This window comes from Acanthopagrus latus, chromosome 11 (assembly GCF_904848185.1).
Source record: "Acanthopagrus latus isolate v.2019 chromosome 11, fAcaLat1.1, whole genome shotgun sequence".
In the NCBI taxonomy this organism is placed as follows: Eukaryota; Metazoa; Chordata; class Actinopteri; order Spariformes; family Sparidae; genus Acanthopagrus; species Acanthopagrus latus.
In genome coordinates, this window is record NC_051049.1 from 4,171,769 (window position 1) to 4,191,908 (window position 20,140).

The 20,140-nt window shown below is 39.6% G+C and overlaps 1 protein-coding gene across 13 annotated transcripts in view; it reads left to right on the forward strand.

Annotated features, from left to right (window-relative positions):
- znf644b (zinc finger protein 644b) overlaps nt 1-20,140 on the forward strand; it is a 53,680-nt gene that overhangs the window by 3,048 nt on the left and 30,492 nt on the right. For 9 of the 13 annotated variants that reach the window (XM_037114091.1, XM_037114090.1, XM_037114084.1 and 6 more), the window contains exons 2-5: nt 2,755-2,804; nt 14,198-14,276; nt 15,630-18,323; nt 18,739-19,317. In XM_037114091.1, coding sequence (XP_036969986.1) covers nt 14,207-14,276; nt 15,630-18,323; nt 18,739-19,317 — 3,343 coding nt within the window. In that variant the 5' untranslated portion in view covers nt 2,755-2,804; nt 14,198-14,206. Of the gene's footprint in view, nt 1-1,710; nt 1,806-2,754; nt 2,805-14,197; nt 14,277-15,629; nt 18,324-18,738; nt 19,318-20,140 lie in introns of those variants that run through there. The other 4 variants (XM_037114081.1, XM_037114082.1, XM_037114092.1 and 1 more) reach the window with 3 other exon arrangements.

Below are 20,140 nucleotides of genomic sequence, written 5' to 3' on the forward strand. Positions count from 1 at the left end.
GTTGAAGAACTGCCATAACCTTGGTTTGATCTGGGGGAGTTTATTTACATTGTAGTTGTTATCATCTCAGAAAAAAAGGGGTTTTGTAAAAATCAAAGTGTAGACCTACATAAGTGAGTCCATCACTCCCTGCAGGTGTCTAAGGATGAGCGCTCACGGCTTTCATGGAAGAAGTCAGTGGCGGCTTAACAGCCTAGTGTAGGTTTTACTGCATTAGTATACCACAGAGAGTAAAGGAGTCAACTGCTCGACTAAATAAATCAGATGGTTGAGGTGTGTTATCCACAAATTGATTATATGTCACTTGACAAGGTCAAATATTTTAACCAAGATGCCCGAAGTCCCTGAATGCTCAGCATAGCAAACAGTTATGTGTTCTCTGTTGGCCTGGCTGGCTGCTTACACAGCTATAAATGAAGACACCTGGGACTACTTAAATGGGAGTACACTGGCCTGAATTAGCAACTCAGCTGAGCAGCAGCTGCAGAGAAGAGATATTTTAGTAATCAGGTGGATCTACCAAGAACATTGAGGTCTGCAGAAAAATACATCAGTGGCGAAGGAAATAAGGGCGCCATGTTTTCACAGATTCACATCAGCTGAATCACTCTACGGCTCATTAAATCATCTGCATGAAATTGATAACTAACAGTTGTTTCGAACATATTGAGCCATTCAGTTTTTGCAGTTATCACTCTTACAATATGAAAATAAAAACCCAGTTCCCATTAGAGCTGCAATCACAGAATATTTTCATTACGGTGCTAAATTATATTAAAAAAAAAAACATCTGGCACAATTACCCAGAGGCCAACAGTGCATCAGTGAACGCTTGTTTTTATCCGAATGCCAATTTGCTGTTCTAAATGTAATAGGAGATTTGTTTTGTTGCAGATTACTTTTTGTTGATTGAGAAATTAATTAGTCGTGAAAACATTTCAGCTCCCTCCATACTGTTAACATATTTAACTCTGCGGCTGCTTGATATTTTTAATGCTCATATTGACGTTTAAGTTAATGAATAAACAGGCTACGTTACTGGATGTCCCTGATTACTTTGTGATACTTACCTGTGCGTTTACTGACAAATCACACTGATGCTGTAACATATAGTACATACTGTGGCAATATGACCAGCAGGAGTGAACTAGTTTGTTACAAGAAGTATTTTCAGTACTGAAAAATTAACCCCAAGGTGACGTTTTCAAATGATTTGTTTTGACCGAACAACAGTCCAAATTCAAACATATTAAATAAAGAATGATATAAAACAGACAAAAGCATTGATTTTTCTCATCTTGATATTTTATGATGTCTGCTAAGTTTTGAGAATTGTTTATAAACATAATAACTAATTGATGACGTGTTTTCAGATGAAAAACGCTGCATTATTTATGTACTTGTAAGAGTCCAGCCATAAACATGATTAAACACAATGGATTTATTGTGCTCATTATCTCTGCCCGGTGTTTACAACACTTTTCATGCAGCACTACCCTCCCAAACCCTAAAATATAACTAGGATTCATGTTATTGGAGTTTTTATAACAGTTTGTTCCCATCTGACAGCGCAGGTTGTGTTTTCAGGGAAGTTAGCTTTAGAGACCAAAACTGTTTTTATGTATTAGGCTGTAAACATGTTGATTTCTGCCGGCGTCTTACAGGGTTTGACTCACTTTTAGGAGCTGGCCTCAAGTGGCCGTTTGAGGAGCTGCAGGTTCTGGTTCTTCCACTTACTTCATTTGCACACATAACACACGGTTCTGAATCCCAATGACTCGTCCTTCTTCTGGTGCCAACAGCAGGTCAGAAGGTTGCATGATTCTGTCAAATATCTCAATTTATGCTTGATTTGGGGCAAGATTTTTTTCAAATTTCTACAGCACTAATGATGTTCCCATCAGCCTCAGCTGTACTTAATGAATAGCGCTAATTACCTCTGCCAAAGGGTTTATGTTTGCCTGTTTGTTTCTTTGTTGGTTGGTTGGTTTGTGAACAAGATTACACAAAAACTACTGAACATATTTCCACGAAACTTGGATGGAGGATGAGTCTCGGCCTAGAATAGACCCCAAAAACTTTACGGTAAAATTACGGATAAGCAGTTGTGGGTGGTTTAAAGTTCAGAGCCATTCAGGACTATTGAGTTTGATATTGAATGAGGTTTGATTGAATAAGAAGGGGACTATTCGACCTTGGTGGAGTAGAGTGCTCTACTGAGTAGTATTCAAGTGGATAAGAGATTTAACAGGCATATTGGTACATATGTTTCTTTGTCTTTGAATGACTTCTTGACAAATCAGCGGGACATATATATTTGTCATGAAACATTACAGAAAATATTTGGTGTGCTAACAGTGCTTTATGGAAGAAGAAATGGTTGATTTTGTAATTGTTATTATATTGCACGGAGATCTGTGTCCTTAAACACTGAGGATGTCCAAAAAAAAATTAATTTCCCTTTGAATTATTATTTTTTAACTAATTATTTCAGTAGTAATCTGACCCTGCTAAAATCATCCTCCCTCGTGTCCTTGGGTGGATGTATTTTTGAAGGAATAATGTCCTCAGCTTTCAGTTATGGTTCCAAAACAGAGTCTGAATCGCAGGGACAGATTCCCCGAGGCAGTGTGATGTCAGATGTGATCACGAAGTCTTCCTAAAACCTGAAACGATCCTTGTAGTGAGCAGCTTTCAACTTTATCAACAGAGTTAAAGAACATTTTCAGCTTTCTGCTTGTGTCTCTGTTACAGGTGTGTCTTCTAAGAGCCATGTGGTGGAGTCAGTGCTCCAACAAAGGCCGGTAAGTACACATCGACTGTGCCTGTCTTTTGTTTCATCGTGTTGAAAGTTCTGCATGGTTACTGGAGCCACTTTTTGCCAATCTGGAAAACACAGCTGGCAGAATATTGTCTCTTATTAGAAGTGATATTATCAGTTTAGGATTCAGACAAGAATCACAACAAGGTGACCTGCTGTGAAGCGACGCACGTTGATAATTTGTGTCTAATAGCCATCGAACTGCTGCGGGTACAGCTGAGCTCCAAGCGAGTGTTGTTTGCTTTCTAATTGAATAGCATGAACATGTGCGTAGCTCGGAGTCTAATGCTCATGTTAGTTTCATCATTATTGTAATCATGATGGCAGAGCATAAACCTAAAATGTGACCGTCTTTGAAGAGGTGTTATCATTCAACAGCACAGTTGTGTGTCTCCTTACCAGCTTAACACCTGAAACTGTAGCTCAGATGTGTGAAATGCTCTGAAACTATAGCTGGGTGTGATTACCAGTCAAATTAAATCTGAGATGTCAGTTACATGTGTCAGTGCTTCCACTCCTACGCCTGGCAGGTTGTAGGGAGTGACAAGCTGGCTGTTGATTATTTTCCAGTGTGAAACCCAAATCACTGACAAACTAGTGTTTACCATCCTCTCGTCTTTGTTTGATTTTCCTCAAATGTGAGCCACGATTGGGAATGAAACTGATGAAATTATCACCATATTAAAATTGTACCATCATGTTATAATCATTAAATCAGCAGTATTGCTCAGAGGCAACACATTTTTTTTCTGGAATTCTGTGAAATATCTACTAAATGGTTATTCAGCCATAGACATTTTATTGACAAGTTAATTCTGCTCATTGTCATTAAACCTTGCAACAACCTGGCAACACACAGGCTTTGTTTACACAAGGCGCTGTGCATTTGGAAGTTAATTCCACTTGTTATTACTCAGTATTTATGATGTTGGCCCCTCAAATAAGGGCATTTGTTACAGATTGCATTTCATTCATTGAGGACAGGCCTGTTTTTTAAATGAAAGATAATTAAATGTTAACTACTTGGTTGTTATTTGCAGCAGAAATGCCAAACATTTTGTATTTCTAGACTCTCTGCATTTTCTCTGTCTCAAACTGAATATCTTTGGGTTTTAGGCTGATTTCAAGCTGTATCAATACACCCCTACTACCAAATTAACTCTGCGCCGCACGACAGTACTGTGTTGTGCACCACAGCATCACACAGTACAAGTAAGCCTTGATATATTTCAGTTTTGTGTCAGTTTTTCCTTGTGTCATCAAACATGGTATTGAGTATCAATGTTTTTCAAGGTATTCTATCAAAGTTAGAAAGTACAGTATTGTGACAGCGTCAGTCTAGGGGCTGCTCCAGCATGTTTGCATGACAGAAGTGGAATGAATGAGAGACAATATGCAGGTTTCGATAAAAGACCAGTAGCCATGGGACCATAATAACTGATTTTGAAATGACTGGAAACATGCAGGCTTCCCCCTGTGGCAACACAGAATACATTAGTAATAATATAGGACCGTACGTTAATGAGCTAGACAGTTGAAGTCACTCGCGTGAGGATATTTATTTATTATTTAACTCATTGTAATCAACTTATCCTCACTCTTTTTTATTGCAATAAAATCTTACTTTTATATCCCTATAAACCAGCGATGTAAAATGTCATTTACAGTGAAAATGGTGAAGTAAAAATAATCTGCAAACAATGCAACCGCTACAATCCCTAGTTCTGATTTCACCCTCTCTCAACTCAATTTAATGGTCTTTCTACATTTTTCAGCTGTTTTCATATGCTAATACATTAAAAGTTAGACTATGCATGTAGAATTAAACTCTGGCATGATGGCTTTGATAGTCTTAATGCAGTACTTTTTCTTTTTCCTGGAGCGCCTGCCCTGCATGTTGTTAGACGTGTCATTGCCCCAACACACCTGATCTAACTGCATCGGTCGTTATAAGGCTACAGCAGAGCTCCATGACGAGCTGATCATTCGAATCATGTGTGTTGTAGCAGGGAAACATCTGAACATATGCAGGGCAGGGTGCCTCCAGGAACAGGATTGAAAAACACTGCCTGAATGCATTAAAATACAGCTATACGACTCCACCTCTTTATGCATTTGGGTGTTTGGAGACTGATGTTATTTGCTTCATAATTTTTAAATCCATATAATGTATGAGAGAGGATCGGGCTTCAAGCATCCAATTATAATGCACTTTTATAGACAAGCCATCAGTTGTATACACGTATATATAAAACTGTATTTTAATATCAACCCTCATACTGTAATTTGAACTTTCATATTTGTTTATAGTTGATACTCAGAATGGAGACATGAGAAAAAAGTGTTTGCTTCCTTAATTTGTGACGGCAGCTCTACTGAGAGGGATTCGCAGAAGCATATTCTGGATTAATTTCCAGGGATGGCACTTTACTCTCTGGTTCTCATTCTCTGACACATGATGCAGCCTGATTTTTACAAAAGCCCTCAAGCAAGAACCTATTGAAGACAAAAACAAAGTTTATGTCATGACAAAATCCAGACTTGGATTTTCATTCTCTTTTTAGTTTGTAGTTTGGGATGTTTTTTTTCATGTTCACAAACCTTGCGTGGGACTCTCTTTTTTTTCCAAGAGCCATGGGAGTGACCTTTTATGGAGAGGAATTTGTTTTAAAAGAGAGACCGATTTCAGCTACTTAAATCTCAGGGATGGGCAGGTGAGATTGCTTTGGTCCATCAAAGTGAAGCAGTAAGTCTATGGGCTGCAGATGTCCACAATCCAGCCTGCTGCTCAGCCTCTGCAGATCAAACCTCCTGTCATCCTGTTTCACTCAGGTTATGGACCATTTCCTCCACTAAGGGGCAGAATATGATCACTGATGCTCTCAGTTCTCTCTCAGAAGGAGGATATGTTGCAAAGCAACATCAGCTAACGTGGCCTGTGTAATCACATTAAAATGAGTAGAAGATAATTTAAAAAATAATGGATGACCAGGATTGTCATGAAATAATATTTACAGTAAAACATTTTCAAAGATAAAAGCAACTTTTGTGTTTATAAAGATCATGATAACCTGTAGAAAAGAACATACTGATGTATAATAATAATAATGATACTAACAATATGATAATTCTATTAATTTAGTGCATAAATCTGCATCTAGTGCACTTTCGTTATTTGTATCAGAGTTAATTTCAGTTTCATTCAATATGCAACTTAATCAGAATTATTAGACTGTCTTAAAATTGGGGCTGAATTAATCATTATGTTCATTGCTTATTAATCTGTCAATTATATTCTCAGTTAAATAGTCATTTGGTCTAAAAAATGTCAGTAAATATTGGAATATGTCGATTAGTGTTTCCAAAAAGCCCCAGATGACGTCCTCAAATGTCTGTTTTTGTCCACAACCCAAAGATATTCAGTTTACTGTCACAGAGGAGTAAAGAAACCAGACAATATTCACATTTAAGCGACTGACATCATAGTTATGAGTTACTCAAATCGATTATGAAGTTGGTGATTAATTGACAACTGATAAATTAGAGTTTAATAGAGTTCTACTAAAAATAGTTGCTGTCTTTAATTCAGATGGGCCCGAGTCTGGAGGCATGTAAAATCACTGTGGTCTTGTATTTATCCCTCAGAATATTTCACCAGTCCAAACAACCTCTGTCTTTGAGGGTTTGGATTAGTGAGCTTCTATTGTACACGAGCTACGAGGCGGCTAACCCGTTCTGTGATACCTATCTAAGGTTGAGCTCAGCACTTTCCTCATTAATTTCCCACTTATTCTTGGAGCTGGATGTGATATTTTAGAGATTTGAGCATGCGGGGCACAGGTTAGGCGCAATTATGCTGACGGAGGGCTTTTACAGCTGTGCTCAATAAAGTCTGGAGTATAGGATTATACGTGTAGAAAGTTATATAGTGATTAACCTTCATTTCAGTCCCCTCAGTGATCTCTCGGAGGAAAATCCTCCTCCAATCAGCTGCTGTCAGGTATATTTCTCCACCCTGATAAATGACCTTCAAAATGATGGATCGAGGCATTCCTTCTTCATCTTCTTGTGCTTTTGAAGCATTTGTTTGCCCTTTTAGGAAGTTCAAGTGCTTCCCTTAAACTACATACCACTGCGGTTTCTTTCAGCTGCGCCGACACATATTCAGACAGAACTTAGAGGTCCCCAGTGTAGTTTGTGACCAGTGGTGGCGCTATGGAGCAACTTTAGATTAGCTCTGTGTTTTGCTTGTATCGTGCACACTATATGTAAACTTTGTTTGTTAACAAGAAAATTCCACAGACATATTAAAATGTATAAGAATTGCCAAAACCTTTATTACATGTTTTGTTTAGCTGTGAAGTTAAATTATTACACTGTACGCACTTAAGACTTCTGCCAACCAAGCTGGCTAACTTCCAGTTTAGTGCACCAGTAACTTGAATGGAGATGAGATCATTTAATCGTGCGACTCTTCTAGACTTTCCAAATTTTCTTCAACCAAATGGCTCAAATTCTGACAGTGAATTGCAGTATGCCTGTGTGACGAGGTGGGCGAGGTTGCAGGGCAGATGAATGCTTTATAAACATCAGTCATAACTTTATGAAGGCCATCCACACGACGCTGATAGATGAACTACACAGCAATTCATTAAACATTTTCAGTATTGTAAAGTTTTTACAAACATCAGTTGCAACTTTGCAATAAACAATTACTCAATAAATGATCTATAAAGTGTTTCGTTGTGTTAATAGTGAAATAATGATCAGCATTTTATTAAAAACTGAAAAGTAAAAATCTACCAGTGGGATGAGATCATTCTAACTGCCTCCGTCTACAAGATGCAATAACAAAGAAACTGACACTTATTTAAACTACCGTTTTTCTTTTTTACATCAGGAACAGGTAATGAAGTAAAACAATCGTATCCCTGTTGACTGATTTCTCACCTGATGTGTGGGTTTGTTTTATTAGTTCGGGTCTTTGGTGTGGTGTCAGCAGCTGCACCTTCACTGAACTCTGTGTTTTTTTTAACAGGAAACAATAAAAATCCTGTTAATCTGCTAATGATACAGAGAAAAAAAATGAATTAAAGCTCAATTGTCACAGTTGTTAAGCACCATTTAATTAATTAAAAGTACCAATGCCATAATTTTCTAGTTATTATGCGAAGATATTTAACACTATTATGGTTTTAAATTATATTATTTCATGTCACAACATGATAATCACCAGTAATCCTTTTTTTTCCTCAAGTGCAGAGTGATTGATGAAGCTGCTCCTGCCTCGTGTTATCTTGTTTTTTTCTCGGTGTTTGAACGTCGACGCTGCAGAAAAGCTCCCACAACAATGGCAGCCTCCCTCCCTCACCCCTCAGAGAAAGGGACATTTTTGAGCCCCTTTGATTTGGCCCGATTTGTTTTGATGTGAGGAGTGAGTGGTTTTTAAAATCTCCTTAACTCCCCAGGCCTGGCCCGGTCTCCCACAGGGCTAATGACCGTAGCCTGGCCCGTGTTGAATAATACAGACGCTCGCGAGGTGGAAGTGGGGAGGAGGGCAAAGGGGTTAGACATGGGCCCTCCTTCTACAGTACACCTCCATTGATAAGATTGTATTAATTGGTATGAATAGAGAGGGTTTTCTCCCTCTCCTTGTATACATTTACCATTATACTCATTAGCTTCCCGTTGCCTCCCAGCGAGTTTCTCCTTCACATCCCCCGGGGTCTCCTGGGAGGCAATTTGCATCTCTCCATGGTGTCTCTCTGGGGTTATTGAGGAAATATTAGCCCCTTTTCTTCTGTGGCCGACCCTTTGATTTATTTGGAGCTGGAGCTGATAGAGTGGCACTCACATGTTAATGACTGGTGCTGATACAGGCCCCTGGTGCAAGACGACTCATTGATCCGGGTTGAAAAGGTACAATTGACAAGCAGTACTGAATAATCGCCTTACATGCGTCTGTGTGTGTGTGTGTGTGTGGACCTTGGGAAATGACAAGGGAATCCCACTGCTGTCAAGGCTACTGCGCTCAAGCTGTCCACTTTCCCTGATAGAGTTAGATAAATAGGCTTTTGTTGGCCTATGAATTCTTCGTGACTTCTTGACAGCCGCAGTTTTGGCGCTTTTTCTCTTCTGAGGCCGGCTTCTTCTTTGTTCACTGTAGGCTCCGCTGCTCCTGTCATCTCTTTGACCCCATGTGATCACAGCAGTGCTTATTTTAGCCACGTCTAGGTCTCGAAAACCCCATTCAGCGGCTGCAAACGACGCACTTGATCCAGTTACTGTTTAGAGTTGTTTGTCCTGGTCTTATAATAGAACTCAAGGTGACTGCTGAGGACTCACTTTTGTTGCCATTAGTGACTGCGAAGGCCCCCGCGCCTGCTCCTGCTGCGGCAAACTCACATTATGTTTTAAAGAAAGATAATGAGAGATTTCTTCTTAATACCTGCGATGCTTGACATGCCTCCATATTTAAGCTCACTGATGTCTGCTCGGCAGTGTGGAGCCTGTCCTCAATTTGGAGAGCAGTTTGACACTGACTCCCTTTCATCTGAATGGTCACATGTCTACGGCAAAGCGGCAGCTACAAACTTTGAAATATATATTTATATATGTTTCATTTTTCTTCCACCTCAGTCGACGAGGGAAGCATGTGAGCATGCCTAATCATAGCAGCAACTTCTGTCTCCCTTAGTATTTGTATACTCTCAGTTATATGGTAATAATAACATTTAATAAAAGTCAACATCCTAACTGCCACTAAACAAAAATACCCACCGCCACAAATGCTGCATCCTCTCTGCATACTTATAACACATTAAAGGTTATGTATATCAACTGCGCAGCTCATGCATACTGTTATGAAGGAGAAATGCAAGAAATGGAAATGTGCCATTTGAACGAGCCGGCGCAGCTTGCCAAAAGCGGGCAAGTGGGTAGTGCTTGTGGTGATGGTCGGGTTTGTTTTCCTCTCAGTGTTGGGAGATGAGAAGTCATGTATCTAAACAGAGCAGATATGATGTTTATGAGAGCCATCTGCTTGGCAGCCCTCCTGTGCCCACTGCCCTCCTCAACGTGAGAGCAGCCTCATTAAAACGGTCACATGCCTGAGAAATTTCTAACTGCTGTTTTTTTTTTTTTTCTCCCCTTCTTCCCCTCTTTAAAAGGAGTAGAGTTTAAAACTAACAAAGCCTTGGGAAATCCCCATCAGACATCCCTCCCTTAATCCATTTAATTTTGAAAGGTATTGTTTAAAGCTTTAAAGTTTATATCGTTTAATCCCCCTCCAACACTACGGGCAGCAAATGAGGCCGTGTCAGCAGCTTGAACAGATATAATCTACTCCACACAACAGAAAATCCTCCTTCAAGACAAGGTTGCATGGGTTTCCTGTGAACTCACTGTTTGATGTTTCTACCTGCTATTGAACATGACTTCTGTCTTAACCCAACTGTCACTCGCTCCCTGTCCCCTTTTATCACTCCGAATGTTCTCGCTTCACCTTTTTTCATCAGTAAATCTACCATCACAGTCATTTCACTCACTCCCCTTTTTTTAGAGCGGGGCCAAGGAGAAGTTGTTGTGGGCAGGTTCAGATGTTTTTTTTTTTTCTACATGTGTTTTGCTTGTGTTGAACCTTGGCCAAAGGGTGCGGTTGTCTTTTGGTTTGCAAGAATCAGTCTCACCTGTCGTTTTACTCTCCCCAGTTCACCTACGTCCTTTCTCCATAGGCCTTTTTTTGGGACTCCACTGCAAGTGCAAGTGTTTATAATGTATTGTAAGAGAATATCCCTTCCTTAGATATTCTACACATTATTTGATAGATTAGATTATACATTTATTTGTGACATCAATATAGTTCAACATTTTGGGAAATGCACTTAGTCACTTTCATGTCAAGAATTAAATAAAAAACCATGAAGCCACACCTAGTAGCCCGTTAGCATAACAGATTTCTTGGCTCGGTCCAAAGGTGACAAAAAAGGCCCAGTACAACATGATGATTTGATTTAAGATATGTACGATTCTTATGTGTGAATCTTCTCTTAGATCTTAAATATTGCTGCCAAAGCATTCATTAGCATTTAATTTGTTCTTACTATAAAGAACACAATAATACTTTTCCAACACACCGACTATGGTACTCATATGTTGTTCTTTAGTGTATAATTTGAGTCATATAACTCCAGTATATATCTTCACTCAAGCAGTAAATTACATTGTTTAGTTATCAAAGGCTTTGTGTAATTACATTTGTGCGATTCAGGATGACAGGACTGATAGTGTCTGCACAAGGCGCTGGCATACATAATCACAGCCAAAATCCCATTAGGGAGAATGGAGACCATTATTATGGAAATGACCTTTGGGTGACAGGAATTCAGTGGGATAAAAGAGTATGTAATCCAGACAAAGACATCGTGTGAAGCCACTTGCTTCATTTTCTCCTCTGCAAATTTCAGAAATTTAGGTGGTTTCATGAATCTGTTATAATTTTTTTTTTCTTTTTTTTTTTAACTTTCACGTTTTTCTGTGTTATTCACAATGAGGGAGGTGAGATTTGTATTGTGGTATATTGCTAATTTCCCCCCGCTTTTCCACTGTTTGATACTGCGAGTAAGTGCGAGGCTAAGAAAGCAAAAAAAAAAGAAGTTAACAGTGTGTTTTTTTTTTTTCCTTTCTTTTCGCTGTGGCACCTTCGCTGAGAGAACACACTCACCTTGGGATTACTGGAGTGTCAAGCCGAATATCTGTTTGTTTTGAGCCACACTTTGATACTCTCACACTTAAGAGGCAGCTTCATAAATTCACATTGTGTCAAATAAATCAATAGATCCCATTAGCTGAGGAAGTTGTGTAGTGCAGTACTTGAGGGACTGTGGTTCCCCTTGTTTAGACATTTCTCCAGCAAAGGCGATGGCAGAGGAATATAAGGTTGGCTGTTGATCCATACAGACAGCTCCAGCAGTTGAAATGGTTTGGCTGACTGGTCCCAGTTGGTTTTTAGCTCTGTCTCCTCTGTGCTGCCAGCCCGGGTCTTCAGTTGAACTGGAAGGAGGAATTCGCTTAGACATTCACAGCCTTACAAGCCTACAGCACCAAACTTTTCCTGCCTGTTGTCCTTACAAAGCTTAAGTTTGGCTATTACAGTTGTTTCCATTAAATAATTGCTAAAGATGACAACAATTTCAAACTGAATATAGCTTTATAATTTTTCTGGAATGGCCTTCGTATTGTCAGCAGGACTTTGTCTTGGTTTATCTGCAAGTTATTTTCGAAGCGTTTTGTTTATGAAATGTCTTTCAGAAAAATTTCTTGAGCCCAAAGTTACTCTGCCAAATGGACTGTTTTATTCAATAGTCTTAAACCCACAGGGTTTTTATTGACAGTAAGATAAAAAAAAGAGCAATGAAAGCAGCAAATATTTACATTTGAGTAGCTGGTACCAGAAATACTTTGATAACTGACTCTAACGCTTGCCGATTAATTTCCTGACAACTCACTAATCAATTAATGTACTTCTGCACCAGCTCATGACAAGTATTATTGTATATGCTGTTCTCTTTTCTATAAACCTTCAGCCTTTCTATCAGGGCTGGGATATACATACCATCAATTATTGCAATGTTGATATTATTTGGTCAAATATATCGTGATATTGATTCTGTGTACTGCAATATACTCTTAAGATATTGCAATATAATTTTAAGATCATATCACCGAAGCCTGCTTTCTAGGTGTTCAGTCAGAATACAAGATAGAAAATCCCTTTGAAAGGCAACTGGTCATATAAAGATTTAGTATCAATGTTTCATTCCTTAATTTACATATTGGACACAATTTATTATATTTTACAGTATGCAATACACAATAGTTACTAACTTTTAATGTCAGATGTTTATATTGTTTATATACCTTTTACTGTATGCCTGAGCAATTCTAAGAGTGTTTATTTCACATGTATGTTTAAATGAATTGAATATGTCTTTGTGGAGATTCTGCTGTTTTGGAAAAGCAAGAGGAGAAACGTGTCTGTTACAAATCAACAAAGACGGTTTATCTAGAAAGATGTACAAGTCACAAAATTACACTTGACTTTTGCACTCTGTCAGATTGTAGCTATTGTCTTGTCGTGTGTCATTTACACCTGCTGTTATAGTAAATTTGATTTAAAGAACATGTAAAATGACTACTAATGTAATAGAATAAGTAATTAAGGCGAAACTTTCCCAGGCGATTGTCATGGCATTAGATTGTACACAGCAGAGAATGACAGTAAGATGAAAGAGAATAGGGCTTGACATGTACTGAGGTTGTGAGCCAGACTGATGTGAGGACATGGCACGCTTCCCAGCCCACCAGCTATCAGTGCATGCTGCAGGATATCATGTTTAACTGTATAACGGGTTCATTTTTGCTGTTGGTTCAAATGCAGCCTTCATTATTTGTATGTAGTTTATTACACATACCTATGCAATTTATTGCAATCTGAACCTAGCAATTAATCTGTGAGATTGGCTGAAAGGGAATATAATATTCATAATTATGTTTTCATTAGTGTATAATCACTCGAAACAAAGAATCATTGTATTTTTGTGACCTTAGAATTAGTATTTCATACATTTTTTATGGCCACAGTAGAGAAGGCAGAGACGACGGGTGTTAAAATCATTAGGAAAAAAAACACAACAAAACAAAAAACATTTACGTTGTTAGCAGCTTATCCTGACCCACATTTACGGTTTTTGTTAGGCTAGTGGCACCCTGGAGATCACTCTTGGTGTCCACTGTGAAGGGGAAAGTCAATTTTAACTCTCTAATGTTGTTAAGTTAGATTGCGTACATAATGTAGCTGGTGTTAATGTAGATTTATTATGAGCCAACCCACAATGTTTTCCTAAACCTAACCAAGAAGTTCTGGTGACTAAACCTAGCAAAAACCCAACCAAAGCACGCGTGTACAACAATGGTCCGGGTATGTCTGCTGGAGTCACTGTCGATCGACTGGACCTGGACTTTAATAAAGAAATCTGAAACATTATGAGTTAAACGGTGGAAGTAAGCAGATGGATGATGGCAGTGCTGTTCTAATTGGATTGCATTAGATTGTACCATTGCTCCTAATAGTGGTCACTGAGCTTATATTGATTATTTTTAGTTTTTTTCCACCCAGGACAGATTTAAAAAAGGCAACTTCCACTGTAACCTCCTGAGCTTCAGAAGGTTATAATTATTCAAATTGCTGTTGTGGAAGATTATGTTAGATAACTTGAGAGATACAATCTGCAAACATGTTTTTACCCAGGAAAATAAGTAAAAACATGTAAAACAAAAAGAACAACAACAAAAAACATGTTTTTCATTGTCTAACAGTGAACAGTGATGATGACACTTCTCCTAAATCTCATTCACCAACCTGACAACGAGGCAAGTGTCTTGGGGAAGATAGCAGGTAGGGTTAGTAAAGGCTCATAGCAGATTGATCTGTGCATACAGCTTAACTGTATTAAATCTTATAATCCCTGTAAATATCTTCAGGCAAGGCAAAGACAGCCTTTTAACATTGACTAAATGAAGTAAATAGAAGCAAATGCATTTTTTGTTTTTTTTAGAAAAATATATTTCTGTTTAACCCCTGTTCGTTTTATATATATATATATATATATATATATATATATATATATATATATATATATATATATATATATATATATATATATATATATATATATATATAAGCGAGTTGTGTGAGTTGGCTGCTAATGAGCCTTACACATTTTGAACCAAGATATTTTGATGGTTTTGCCACCCTGCCGTTTGAGGGTAACAGTGAAGCTGGCTCTAAATGTAGAGCGTCTGTTCCCCTTTCGAACCTCTAACACCACAACAGATGGGAAGAATATGGAGCTCGGAAGGTTTTACCTCTGAGGTGGTAACAGTGAAACCACTCATTAACACTGAATTTACCACTTCGTTATCAACGCTGCTTCCTGCGGAGAGCGACCAGCCCTGGATGTCAAATCCACAGAGCATACATTTTAAACTAAATCAGCTCTAGACAGCAAAGTGTAATCTGTTGTAAGACGGAGCATACACATGTTAAATTGTCTGCTGGTTATAATCCTATTTAATAACTAAAAGCGGTTGTATTATATAGGTTTATCCGAATAGATGTGAAATAAATGATTTATTGAATGTGTATGCGCAGAGGCATATGTTTTCTTTGTGCGGGTCTGTGTTTGTGTTTTAGACAGATTGTGTGCCTGCCAATTTGTCAGGATTCAAGTAACAACAGTCTCATGCTGGGATCTGTGTTGGCACCATCACAGAGTGATAAGACGCAATATGATCTCATTGGAGGTGTACTTTGTTCCCATGGAAATTGGTCAATTTTAGCAGACGACTGAGAACTTTATGTGGAGAAGCAGGAAGGTTTTATCCCAGAGGTACGCTCACATAATTAAGCATCCTCGCCAGGGTATTCAGAGGCTAACAGCAGGGTTTGTTGTGAATAGAGGTGGCAAAAGAGGGTGTTGGGAAATCATAATGCGGCACAGAATAAAACCACTCTCATTTTATGGAGAATAGCCCAAAAGTCTATTTTTTTATCAGCATGTTTTTATTAAACCTGTTGTGCAACGGTGTTTAATTTTTGTAATTTCCATCTGCATTGTTTCTTGTCTTCAGATGGTTGAATACTGCACTTGAATAAAGAAAATTTTATGCTTGTTATATTTTGCTTGCTCTACTTTGTTTGCTTGAAATGTTTTTTGAAATATAGACTTGATTTTCTTCTCTATTTCAGAAAGCATTGCTACTATGTCTAATCTGAAGCCAAATGCACAAGAGGACAAAGACGTGGAATCTGTGTCTGACAGCCCAGGTCGTACTCTGGAGCCATTACAGAGTCACACATTCTCCCTGAAGAACAATGCTGCAGGTCTGTCCTCAGATGAACACGAAAACCCTTTAAATGGAACCCAGCCGAATCCATTTGTATACAGCAGTGTCCCTGCTGTTCCCCATGCAGGCAATTCATTGCCTTCAGGAGCACTTGTTAATGGACCAGGTTCACACCCCACCTCAGAGGTACACTGTGTCCTGAACAAAGGCTCTGTTTTATCCAACAATGTCCTGGATGCCGAGTGGCAAGCGGAGAAGGACACAAGCCCCGAGGTGTTGCCACCACCTAGTGAGCTTCAATCAGACGCTTGGAAGAACACAGCGGGGCCCGTCGTAAAAACACTGGCCACACAGCCAGGTGTCAACACGCCACTGTCTCACTCGGAGGAGAATGAGTCTAAACTGGCCTATTCCACACTGTCAGGTGACAGTGCAGAGCAAATGCACATTAGCCAACCTTTGACGAAACAGACAATGAAAACAAGATCTCGACGGGACGTAGAACGTTCAGAAAGCTCCTTGGATGATTATGATGATGCTGAAGTAATCAGATGGGATTCAGCAAGAGAGCGCGACTTGCATGATGACAGAAGGCTGGAGACCAAAGTGATGCACCAAAGAGACGTGAAGCACAACACACATGTACGAAGCATGTCAGGCTCTCTAGAAAAGGTGAACAACAGCTTAAATGACACATACAGACGCTTCAGCTTCCACAGTAGTAATGATGTTGAAAACGTTGACATTGCCAACAAAGATGAGTCTTTGGGTACACAATCTGATATTAAATATTCTGTTGTGCCAGTCAAAGATCTTTCCAAGAACGCAGCTTCAGACTCCGAGCGTATTTATAGCACAGTGCAGGAAGGCTGTAATGAGGGAAATGACCCTGAAGATGAAGACACTTTTAGTCCAGAAGTGGAACAGTTGAAGACGGAACAAGTTGAACAAGAGCCACTTTTCTTTTCATGCACAATATGCAATGTTAATTTCAAGGAAAAAATACATTTCCATAGACATATGATGTATCATTTAGGCAAGCATAATCAGGTGAACAGCGAGAATGTTTCGCAGCCCTTTATATGCAGGGAGTGTGGGCGTTTGTTCTGTGATAGCAGCTCCCTCCTGAGCCACATCATTATTCACCAAGACAGGCTGGAAAAACTTATGGAGGAAATCAAAGGTCTCAAAAACACTGAATTGGAAGACAGGAAGTGCCCTCAGTGTGTGTTTGAGTGTAACTGCCCTAAAATCTTTGTCCAGCACGCCAAAACACATGATAATCTAAAGCACTACTATTTCTGCGAGGAGTGTAACTACATTACACTGACACAGCAGGCACTTGAAGCACATTTACATGTCACACACCGGTCTCATTCTAGGAAAGTGACTCATACTAATGATCCAAAGGAAGCAGACGGTGTTCAGCGTAAAATGGATTTTCTCACTAGCAGAGACAAAGTGGAATTAGAAAGACATTCTGAGCCGGAGCAACAACAACCACGATACGTTAATTATAAAAATGTTGTCAACCCAGCCAAAATTGCTGGGTCTAAACCAAATCGGTTGACTTTTGGAGAAACAGCCCATTTCCCCCACTGTTCTGGTAAAAAAGGGGACGTTTACATTCAGAAGTCCCTTGACAAAACCTTAAATTCTCCACAGTTTAAATGCCGTGTTGGCTGCACCAAAAACATGCTCTCACCCTCGTTGTGGAGGGTCAACAGGCATGGAAAATTACTCCTACAACCAGCAGAAAAATTAGATGTGTCAACTGATCTCACCTGTGTGGAAAAAGATGCTGAAAACAATGACTGCAGGGCTTTTGGCAGCCCAAAGCAGGCAAACTGTCCTGCAACCGTCGATTTTTTACTATCAGCCAGGAATCTTAAATTAGACCAGATGTTCTATCAGGGTAGCAAGAACGACTGGGCAAGCGGGAGTTTACAAGCACAAGCAAAGCAAAAATCTCCATCAATGAGAGCAGTGTCAACGCCCTTGCATAACACTATTGACAATTTGAATGTTAATGTATCGCCAAGGCTTAGCCAGAGGCTAAACAAGCAGTCTGCAGATCAGGAGTTGAAGAAAGGCTGTGAGGGCAGCAGTAACTTCAGTGATGACACCAGTGGAGCTACAGGCAGCTTCTTGGAAAGCAGTGAGAATGAAAGGAACCCGTATGCTCGGAGGCATTTCAGAAAAAGGCAGAGGTTTTCAGCCGAAGACCAAAGCCCTCATGTACTCAAGGATGAAGATGATGGAGATGAAGACTGTAGTGACATAGAGCAACTCGTAATCAAGGAGGAGCACATCGAAACTACAGTGTGTGATGATTCCCCAGGGTCGCCTTGTACGTCTACAAGTGACAGCTTTGATGTTTTCCCCTCTCCAGGGGTAGAACACAAGCCCTGTCCGTACTGCCCCGCCATGTTTGAATCTGGTGTGGGTCTGTCTAATCATGTGCGAGGGCACCTTCACCGAGTTGGCTTGAGCTATAACGCCCGGCACATGGTCTCCCCGGAGCAAGTGGCACTGCGGGACTATCACCCACGAATCCGCAGGAGGATCCCCTGTGGCACCAGAAAAATAAGAAAAGGTACAAGAATTTGTTCAACTAATACTAATTACAATTAATGACTAACAACACAAAGGGTTTTTATTGTAATGTCTTTACTGCATGGGAATGGCCACTTGGGGGCAGTGGACAAAACCCCAAACACAACTAGACATATAACCTTCATGTTGATATGGCAAACCTGTTAGCAAACAGTTTATTTGCTTATCCAGCAGTTGGTCTTTGAGCTCTGTTTTTGGTATCTGCCAACTCCAGATGGAAATATCTGGCTCTTTATCTGCTCAATGCTGCACACTGTTCACCAGCCAGTCTCTAACTTTGTCTGTCTGCTATTTGAGGCTGAGAAGGTAGTGTAAACAGTACAGTGTATTATAAATTTAAGCTTGGTGTTTTCTTTCGTTAAATCTTCTATGACACACTATATCCTATTTTACAGCTGTTAAGCCAGAAACACAAGAAGAGCACACATGTCCACTGTGCTGCGGCTGGTTTGATACGAAGACGGGCCTCTCCAACCATGTGAGGGGACATCTGAAACGAATTGGAAGAAGTTTCACCAGCACTAGTAAATCCCCGCTGTGCATCCTAAATGAACTCCTCCAAGACAAAATGGAGCATCAGAACATCCTGCAGGTGCTCAGCAAGAGCCAATATCCCTCAAGATCCTTTGTCCCCCCAAAACTCCGCAGCAGCAAGGACCTGGTCCTGATGAGCACGGGCATCCCAGTGAAAATCAAGCAGGAGAGGAGGAGTCCACATCCCATGTCGGACAGCTTTGTACCAAAACAGGAGGCAGAGGCCTTCTCAGACAGGAAGAAGCTTCCAGTAGAAGCAAAAAGAGGCAGCAAGGCTTCTTCAAGCACTTTAGTTGAACTGCTGAAGATGAGACAGGAAAGTTTGGAGCTGACAGCAAGGAACAACCAGGAAGTTTATGCAAGCAGGAAGCTCTGTGATTTGACCAAAGAATACATGGAGGAAACACAGATAACCGGTGTGGGACCGACCTGGACTCATGGTAAGGAGACTTGGCAAATAGAGTAATTGTGAACATTGGTACTTGGCAGAGGAACATATATATGTATGTAAGACCCTTAACAGTTACATTTATCCCTCTCCTCACATGGCATGATGACACATTACATTTTACACTTTACACTTCATCAGATTAATGTAGTTAAAGTTGATACGAGCCTGTAGTATATGAATATGATTGTTCCAGATGCTTGATAGGAAGCTGTCCTGCTGTGCTGTTTAATTTGAACTGGCGATTGGAATGTTTTACCTCTGTTATCAAAGATTTGGCCGTGATAAAATTTGACAATGCAGCTTTGACAACTAGAATCAAACATATTTATTTTTCCCTTTATCACATATTTATCTTTGCTTTATTGTAGAGAACTCCACTGTTTATTGTCGATACTCAAGTGCACTATTTAGTCCAGTTACCATTAGACACTAACATCCAGTCCTCTGATTTTCATCTATAATTTATTACATATTTTCAGTGGCTCTTTACTGCAGGCAGAAGCTCGTTAAACAATGTGAGAATAGTTCACAATCATTTGATTTGTGAGGGGAAAAAAACAAAAGCAAATAAAAAACAGCTACATTTAGATTTCAGTGCTTTTGAAGTTGATATTAAAAAGTCATGAGATCCTCTTGATGTTTAGTTGGAAGCCCATCATCCGTGTTTACACAATTTCGTTTAATGTTTGTCCAAATCAAACTTTGACTCAGGCACTGAAAAAGATGTTGGTAAAGATTTACAATCAGATTGCACTGAGTGGTATGGCGCCCAACGTTATTGTACTTTTACAGTGGCACCTGTGTTATACTGT